At 37.1% G+C, this 10,000-nt stretch overlaps 1 protein-coding gene across 1 annotated transcript in view; it reads left to right on the plus strand.

Moving 5' to 3' along the window:
- Nucleotides 1-10,000, plus strand: part of GRAMD1C (GRAM domain containing 1C) — a gene marked incomplete at its 3' end in the record, with an annotated part of 62,250 nt that overhangs the window by 17,435 nt on the left and 34,815 nt on the right. The window contains exons 4-6 of the mRNA XM_023758709.1: nt 5,117-5,220; nt 5,798-5,893; nt 7,657-7,737. Of these exons, the coding sequence (XP_023614477.1) occupies nt 5,117-5,220; nt 5,798-5,893; nt 7,657-7,737 (281 nt within the window). The remainder of the gene's footprint in view (nt 1-5,116; nt 5,221-5,797; nt 5,894-7,656; nt 7,738-10,000) is intronic.

The following is a 10,000-nucleotide window of genomic DNA, read 5'->3' on the forward strand; positions in this document are numbered from 1 at the left end:
ACGCAAGATGATTATTTTGCTTTTAAGAAGATTCGTACACATCCAGTCCTGGCTGGTGTGCTCAATGGTTAGAGCATTGGCCCTCCCACCAAAGGGTTTCAGCTTTGATTCTGTGTCAAGGGCATGCACACGGGATTTAGGTTCAATCCCAGGATCCAGTTGAGGTGTGGGTAGGAGGCAACCAATCGATGTTTCTCTTTCCATTTTCCTTTCTTCCTTCCACTTTCTCTAAAAAAATCAATGGAAAAAACATCCTCGGGTGAGAATTAACAACAACAACAACAACAAAAAAGATTCACACACATCTCAAAGGAGCTGAGAAAATATTTACAAGTTTTCTAAAGAGAATGCTCTGAGGAAAGGGAATGGGGGTCTTTTCCCTTTTTGCACTGGAGAAAATCACTTTTTTTTCCAATTTGTATTTGTCTCAGGTTAAAAAAAATAACATGAAAAATGTAAAGTATGAAACATGACAATGGTTATCTTTTGTAATTTAAATACGAAATCTGAAAACAATCCTAAAAATGTTGTTCAAAGGTCTTTTTAAAGCAATGTTCATATTATTGGGCTCCCAAAAATGATTGCTGCTAGAAAAGAATACTTTTGCATGTGTATTTCCTGAATGATTATTTAAAAAAACACATTCTTTTTTTTTTCCTTTTTTAAATTGGGGTGACAATGGTTAACAAAATAATACAGGTTTCCGGTGCACAATTCAAAGACAGTGACTCTGCCAGGACTCAAACCTGGAACCTTTGAATTAGAAGTTCATTGCGCTAACCACACTCTTTTAATTCACTGTCATTTTTCTTATGGATAGACTAGGGGCCTGGTGCATGAAATTCATGCACTGGGGGGGCGGGAGGGAGGGTTCCTCAGCCCAGCCTGCACCCTCTCACATACTGGGAGCCCTCAGGGGATGTCCTACTGATGGCTTAGGCTCGCTCCCTCCTCCCCTTGGGGAGCGGGCCTAAGCCGCAGTCTGGCCTCCCTTTGTGGGAGGCGACCAGGCTGATCAGGGGAAGGCACCAGCCCCATCACCCTGCTGCTGCAGCCACTGCCAGTCACCGCAGCCACCAAGGTTTTTTCATCAACATGGACTCCAGTCCCTTCACCATGAAAAAATGACAACTTTCTTTAGGCATTTTCAAGATGTGTCTTTCATAGGATATGACATTTCTTTCCTTTTTTTAAAAAAATATATTTTATTGATTTTACAGAGAGGCAGGGAGAGAGATAGAGAGTTAGAAACATTGATGAGAGAGAAACATCGATCAGCTGCCTCCTGCACACCTCCTACTGGGGATGTGCCCACAACCAAGGTACATGCCCTTGACCGGAACCGAACCTGGTACCTTTCAGTCCGCAGGCCGACGCTCTATCCACTGAGCCAAATCGGTTACGGCATCTTTCCTTTTTTTTTTTTTATCTTCACCTGAGGATATATTTCCATTGATTTTTAGAGAATGTGGAAGAGAAAGGGAAAGAGAGAGAGAAACATCAAAGTGAGAGGAACACTTTGATTGGTTGCCTCCTGCATGAGCCCTGACCTGGGCCCCGGCCAGGGAGGAGCCTGCAACCTTGGTCAGAATTGAACCCAGACCCTGCAGTGGGCAGGCCGAGGCATTATCCACAAAGCCAAACCGGCTAGGGCAGGATATGACATTTCTTAGCCCTTCAGCAGCGGACCTTTGTTTTTTCCTCCAGGAGTGTGGTAAAAACCCTAGATCACCTTATTGGATTCTTATTACCCAAGTTACTAAGAATATTACCAGTGGCATACAGGTAGCTTAGCCAATGAGCGGTCAGAAAAGGTGTTTCCTCTGTAGTTCACACCGATTGCCGGCTGGGCCCCCCGCCCAGGCCTAACACCTCTGGCCGAGGCTTTAGGCTTGGGCAGGGGCCCCCCGCAGCTCTGATGGCTGGCTCCGCCCCTGCCCAGGAGCCCCCTGGCTCAGGCCCTTCCTACGCTGCTCAGGGCCCACACGGGGCCTACCTTGGAGTGACCTGGGTGCTGATGATGTTCCAGGGACCCAGGCCGCTGGGCACCTACGTATGCAAATTAACCACCATCTTTGTTGGGTTAATTTGCATACTAATCCGATTGGCTGGTGAGCGTAGCGGAGTGACACCAATTTACATGTTTCTCTTTTATTAGTGTAGATATGCCTAAATTCTTTGGTAAAACTAAATAGTACATATTGTTTATTTTTTTAATTTTTTTAATTTAATTTTATTTTTTTAAATATATTTTATTGATTTTTTACAGAGAGGAAGGGAGAGAGATAGAGAGTTAGAAACATCGATGAGAGAGAAACATCGATCAGCTGCCTCCTGCACATCTACTGGGGATGTGCCCGCAACCAAGGTACATGCCCCTGACCAGAATCGAACCTGGGACCTTTCAGTCCGCAGGCCGACGCTCTATCCACTGAGCCAAACCGGTTACGGCCATATTGTTTATTTAAATATGTGCATACTACTTATAATGCAAGCTTATTCTAGAAATATATGGTTCACTCCATCTGTATTCCCATAACACTGTACATATTTCCACTATATCCATTGTTACATTATAGTTATTAAAATAATCTTTGAGTTGGAATCATTCAATTTTGCCAAAATTGATCATATAATAGTAAGTTGATGTACCACATATCAAAATGACTTATGTTGCTTATTGAATTTACTTAATTTTATTCTAACTTTCTAGTAATCAATGATAAAAGTAATAAAAACCCATAAAATTATTTTTTATTTTTGTTAATCCTCACCTGAGGATATTTTTTCCATTGATTTTTAGAGAGTGTAAGGGAGGGAGGGATGAAGGAAAGGAGGAAAAGAGAGAGCGGGAAGGAGGGAGAGAGAGAGAGAGAGAGAGAGAAAGAGAGAAATTGACATTGATTGGTTGGCCCTCGCAGGAGCTGGGAAATCTAACCTGCAACCCAGGTGTGTGCCCTTGATCTGGAATCGAACCCTGACCCTTTGGTGCTAGGACTGATGCTCTAACCATTGAGCATACTGACCAAGGCCATAAAATGAATTTTTGAAAAATTTTTTTATTTATTTCAGAGAGGAAGGGAGAGGGAGAAAGATAGAAACATCAATGATAAGAGGGAATCATTGATCAGCTGCCTCTTGCATGCCCACCCACTGGGGATCAAGCCTGAAGCCTGGGCATGTGCTCTGGCCAGGAATTGAACCGTGACCTCCTTGTTCATAGTTGATGCTCAACCACTGAGCAACACTGGCCAGGCCATAAAATGATTTTTGATAAACGTTACTTTCTTATTCCATTATATATGAATCAGATTGTTAACATGACTCAAATCAGGTAGACTATTGCTTTCTGAAATGCTGATAATTATGAGCTTGTTTATCAGTAAGAAAATTGGGAGCAAAAAAAAAAAAATCCCTTTGCTTTTAAAATATTTTGGTCATTTCTCACAAAGCTATTATATGAAAACTAAATTTTATTGAGGCACAAATTTATTAAAATAAAATATACCTGTTTTTGGGAAACCATTTTTAAAACCATTGTAAAAAGCCTGTCAATCTATATTAAATAATCTCCAGTTAAAATAATCCAGTTGCTCACTGTGGCTTTGTACATAGTTAATGCAGTGGTCCTCAGAGTGTGGTCCACAGAGCAGCCATGTTGGCATCACCTGGGAGCTTGTTTCACATGCAAACTCTTCATCCCAGCCCGGACATTTAATCAGAAGCTCTGGGGGCGGGGCCCAGCAAGCTGTGTTTTAATAAGTCTGCCAGATATTTCTGATGTGAAATTTGAGAAGCATGTGTCAGTGGTTTTTGATAAAAACTTCAGGACACCTCAAGGTGATCTTTAGCCCAATCTCTGTTTTGGAAATGCATACTAGTAAATGAGTAACTTAATCTGCTTAATTATTTGCTAGGATTTTTTGTTTGGTGGCATCTCAGTTTTGTTTTGCTGAAGGAAGCATTTTGAAAGAGTGCATTACTTTGCTCAATTTTCAGTATTTGCTTAGAATTTTAATGACTAAACTTAAATATTTTGAGGTTTATAACCTCCACAAGTTTTCCTAAAATTCCTAATCACTGTATATATAGTTTTAAAGTTTATCAGTTTAACTAAATCTCCTCATAGCAGCCTTTTATATCTTGTATAATTGGTAATTTAGCAATACTACTAGTATTTACATTAGCCAAAGAGTCAGATCTTAATCTTAGAAGCATGGTATTAACTTGTTATAGGCAGTGGCATTTACCAGTACTCTTGATTTTGCTGGATTTTAATGCTGGTGTGGAGAGGATCAACTTTAAAAAAACAAACTAACACACACACACACTTGTTGGAGTTATCTCTCCCTCATCTTTGTCCAACATCTAATTAATCACCAATTTTCCATCAGTACTACCTCTTAATATTTTTGAATTTACCTACTTCTTTCTCTTAATACTGTCATCTTTTGGTCTGGGCCACCGTCAGTTTTCCCTTGGATTTCCAACTGATTTATTTGAATCCATTCTCCCAGTGTGACTAAAGATACAACTGATCATGCCCCTTCCACTTAAAACTTACCAGGGGCTTCTCACCAGGTCCACAGCTCGCCAGGGCTGAGACACCCTCCCTTGCCTAGCTTCTCCAGGCCCGAGATCTGTCTTTGTATACAGTAGCTTAAATGTGCTGTGCTTCTTTCTACCATGGGGCCTTTGTAAATACTGTTTGTTCCCTCATGGTCTCGCTGACCCTTTATTGATCTTTAGGTCTCAGTTTAAAGATTACTTTTTCTGGAAAACTTTTCCTGATTAACTTCCTACCTGCCCCATCCCCCATACCTATGTATGCCTTGTTATATTCTCTCAGAGCTTTCTCTACACTTTGGTCATTATACTTATACATTTATTTGTTTATTGTATGCCTTCCCCTCTAGACTGTGTTCCATGAGGCCAAGGTCCTTTTCTGGTAACCCTAGTGTCTGGTGCACCAAAAATACGAATGAGTAAATGAATAAATGAATGAATGAACGCATGAACTAATGAATGAAGAGTGATGATTTTCTGTGTACTAAAGTAGTATAAGATTTGTTAAGTTGCCATGTTTTTGTGACTAAGCTGTTCCTTATTTGTGTAGATTATGCTTGTGCTCTTCAGAAAGACATTTTGCTTCAGGGACGACTATACCTTTCAGAAAACTGGCTATGTTTCCATAGCAACATCTTCAAATGGGAAACTACAGTAAGACATATTTTGATTTGATATGTTGATACAAATAATTGCAGATAGAAATGTATACAGTACTCCTAAAAGTAATGTACTTTAAATCCTAAAGTAATTTTTTATATATTTGTATATCTATACTTGTATATATGTAAACACAATATGTGTTGTAGAAGTGTGCAATATATTTTTCTTAATACTTTGAGCTCCATGTGTACATATGTAATACAGTCGGAGAAAGATTTCAGATTGAAAAAAGCTTGATTATACATCCTTTTGACTGCCAAAATCATGTCTTATCACAGTCTGAATTGTGTGTGTGTGTGTGTGTGTGTGTGTGTAGAACATGAACACCCACATGTCTTTTCACACTTTATCCTAATGTTAGAGATAGGAATTGAAGCGGGAAATTACTGAAAGGAAGAGTGTCTGACTGCTGACTCTGTTTTTCTGAGAAAAAACAAACATGTAATTAATATGAACTCCTTTAGGTTTTTCTAGTTTGGGTTAAATTGATGTAATACTTGGTGTTTTGTGTTACATGTATTATGAAAAAAAAATCCATTTTGAAATTTTTTTCCTTTTGTGTATTTAGATTTCTATTGCTTTAAAGAATATAACCTTCATGACCAAGGAGAAAACTGCTCGACTCATCCCAAATGCTATCCAGATCGCTACTGACAGTGAAAAGGTGAAAAACTTTTCTCCCTTTGCCTTATTACATAATGTGGAGAAAATCTGCCTATACTAATCATCAGTGTTAGGAATATAAGCAGTTCTTCTTAGAATTATGGATATCTAATCAAGTACATTGAATTTCATGCTAGATTTCTGTATACTTAAATACTTATTGATGGTTAAACGACTGCTAACATTTTTTATACTTTATAGTTTAAAGAGAACTTTATTCCATATTTATCATTTCTTCATTATAAGAAATAGATTAAGCATTAGCAAACCATCCTTATTATTCCTAATACAGTAATAATTCTATAATTGTTTTTTATGCATAATAGTAATACAAACAAATGATTCTGTTGAACAGAGGTTTGGGTAGCATACAAGTAAACGCAATCATTTAAATAATATTTTAGGATGGGAATTATCTTTAACCGCCATCATTTATATTATCCACCTGTAATATCTGCCATTTCTTAGTGGAGATATATGAAGAATCTTTCTATACCCATCTGGAAAATTGATTAGGGCTCTATGTGTGACATTAGGTCACATGTTATGTATGTAATCCTATTTGGAAAAGTTCCTAGCTATGTTCTTGTTATAAAAAGTTTGCTTTTTGGAGACTATTATATAGCAAGGTTTCAATGTGTTAATTAGAAAATTATACTTTAACATCTTTGTATGAAAAATGAAAAATGTAACACCTGAAATATTATTAGTTTGATATTTTATTTAACAAATCAAACATAGGACTGAGCTTTCTCATTCCTGGAAATAAACATTTAATCATAAAAAGTCACAAACTAAGGGAAGGGAAGAGATGATACACAGAAACTATATTTAGTGCTGCCACTTGTCAGATTTTTTCATAAGAGCCTATATTAAAATGTGACTACAAAAATCCACTTAAATGCATAGGACGAAATAGGGTTACATGCAAACATAGACTTATAGGTTGAAACATGCTATTTCTCTCCTACAAAATTCAAAGCAAAGTTTATTGTTAATATGGGTGTTTTATATGTATAATTAGCAGAGATTAGATATTTCTAGATATTTGAGACTATGAAAGATGATATAATTTTTTAAAAAAATATATGTATTTTTATTGATTTCAGGGAGGAAGGGAGAGGGAGAGAGAGAGAGAAACATCAATGATGAGAGAGAATCATTGATTGGCTGCCTCTTGCACACCCCACACTGGGGATGAGGGCACAACCCGGGCCTGTGCCCTGACCAGGAATTGAACCATGACCTCCTGGTTCATAGGTCAATGTTCAACTACTAAGCCATGCCAGCTGGGTGAAAGATGGTATAATTTAAAATTACGATCCTTAAAAATTAATTTATCTCTGAAATCCACTGTATTTTTTCATATTCTTTGTTTATACTTGTCTCAAAGGGCTACCAAATCACATCTCTTTGCAAAGTTTAGAATAAATAAAATTTTAATTTTTTCCATAAATTTATTTAGATTGATTTTCATAGTTAAACTACGGTGAACATAAATAGCAACCTATTTCAAGCTCCTTTCCCTAGTAAATATTGATGAAATTGTATTTGCTGTAAGGTACAATGTGAAAGACACCTTGTCCATGCACCAATTACCTGTTTTTCATCTATTGTAACAAAAAGTTAAAAAGAGTATATAAAGTAGGCGGTGGTGACTTACTAGTTTGCTTTGACCATGGCAAATGCCAACAGAGCTTCATGACAGATACTTTCCCCATTTTTAAAATGTCACTAAAATTATCCTACTCTTTTTATTTTCAGTTTTTCTTTACATCTTTTGGTGCCAGGGATAGAAGTTACCTCAGTATCTTTAGATTGTGGCAGAATGCACTATTAGACAAGGTAAGTGTTCATACCAAAGGCAGGTACTTATTATTACAGCAACCTCCCAGTGTTTACCTAAACAGTGTTTGTGAGTTGAAAAGTTCCTTTTCATTTTTCTGGACTTAATGTTGACTAGACTATTTAAATTCCAAGAAGAAACTTGTAGTTATGAGTTAAGATATTAATTGTAATCCCCAGGGTAACCACCGAGAAAATAACTTTAGAAGTAAATAAAAGATACTTTAAATGACTTTAAGTAGTACACTAGCACTATCTATAACACATAAGAAGGCAGTAATGGAGGAATAGAAGGGCAAAAAAGACATGACATAGAAAAAAATAGCAAAATTGCAGATAGTACATTAAATTGTTAAGTGGATTAAAAACTTCAATATAAGATAGAGATAGGCAGAATGAATAAAAAAATATGATGCACCTATATGCTGTATATAAGAGACACATTAGATTTAAAGGCATAAACTGATGAAACATAAAAGCATGGAAAAATATATACCATAGACAATAACCAAAAGAGAGCTATTACTATAGTAATATCAGACAAAAATTAATAGAGACAAGGAAGAATGTTTTATAAAAATAAAAGGATAAATCTGTCTGGAATTTATAATAATTATAGACTTACATGCACCTAGTAACAGAGCTCTAAAATACCTGAAACAAACACTGTCAGAATCGAATGGAGAAACAGATAATTCAGCAATAATAGTTGGAGCTTTCAATACCTCACTTTCAGTGATGGATAACACAACCAGACAGAAAATCAAAAAGGAAATAGGCCCTGGCCGGTTTGGCTCAGTGGATAGAGCGCCGGCCTGCGGACTGAAGGGTCCCAGGTTCGATTCCGGTCAGGGGCATGTACCTTGGTTGCGGGCACATCCACAGTGGGAGGTGTGCAGGAGGCAGCTGATCGGTGTTTCTCTCTCATTGATGTTTCTATCTCTCTGTCCCTCTCCCTTCCTCTCGGTAAAAAAATCAATAAAATATATTAAAAAAAAAGGAAATAGAAGACTCGAACAAAATTGTAAGCTAACTAGAACTAATAAAAAGATATCTATGGGACACTCCACTCAGAATACACATCCTTCTCAAGTATACATGGAACATTCTCCAGAACAGACCATATGCTAGATCATAAAGCAAGCTTTAATATAGTCAAACGTATTAAAATAATATAAAATGTGCTCTCTGACCACGAAGGAATGAAATTAGAAATCAGTAACAGAAGAAAATTTGGGGAATTCACAAAAAGTAGATATTAAACAGAACACTCCTAAATAACAATGGGTGAAAGAAGGGAAAATTAGAAAATACTTTGAGTTAAATGAAAACAAAAACACACATACCAAAATTTATGAGATACAGCTAAAGCAGTGCTTAGATGGGGATTTATAACTGTAAACACCTATATTAAGCCCTGGCTGGGTAGCTCGTTTGGTTAGAGCATTTTCCCAGTATGCCAAGGTTTTGGGCTTGATCCCTGGTCAGGGCACATAAAGGAAGCAACCAATGAATTCATGGATAGGTGGAGCAATGAATCAATGTCTCTCTTTCTCCCCTTCCTCTCTCTCTAAAATCAATTTAAAAATTTAAACTCCCCCTATATTAAAAAAGAAGAATGATCTCAAATTAATAGCCTAACTTTCCACCTTAAGAAAGAAAAAGGAGCCCTGGCTGGTATGGTTCAGTTATTGGAGCGTTGTCAGGTAGGCCAAAAGGTGACGGGTTCTGTTCTTGGTGTGTGTGGGAGGCAGCAAATTATGTTTCTCTCTCTCTCTCTCTCTCTCTCTCTCTCTCTCTCTCTCTCTTTCTCTCTCCTCTCTCTCTCTCAAAATGGAAGCAAAGAGATGACAAAGATTGGAACAGAAATGAATGAATTAGAGAATAGAAAAATGAATGAAATAGAGAATAGAAAGATAGAATCAACAGAACCCAAAGTTCTTTATTTGAAAAGGTCAACAAAATGGACAAAACTTTAGCTAAATTGACCAACAAATTAGTTAAATTAAATGGACAAAAACCTAGAAAGTCACAAACTATTGAAACTGACTCAAGTAGAAATAGAAAATCTGAATAGACTGATAGCAGGAAAGAGACTGAATTAATAATAAAAAATCTGCCCACTAAGAAAAACCCAGACCCAGATAGCTTCATTGGTGAATTCTGCAAAATGTTTACAGTAGAAAAGACACCAATCCTTCACAAAGTATTCCAAAAATATAAGAGGAGGGAACACTTACCAACCCACTCTGAGTCCAGTATT

The sequence above is a fragment of the Myotis lucifugus genome, unplaced genomic scaffold (assembly GCF_000147115.1).
Source record: "Myotis lucifugus unplaced genomic scaffold, Myoluc2.0 scaffold_137, whole genome shotgun sequence".
NCBI classification, from domain to species: domain Eukaryota; kingdom Metazoa; phylum Chordata; class Mammalia; order Chiroptera; family Vespertilionidae; genus Myotis; species Myotis lucifugus.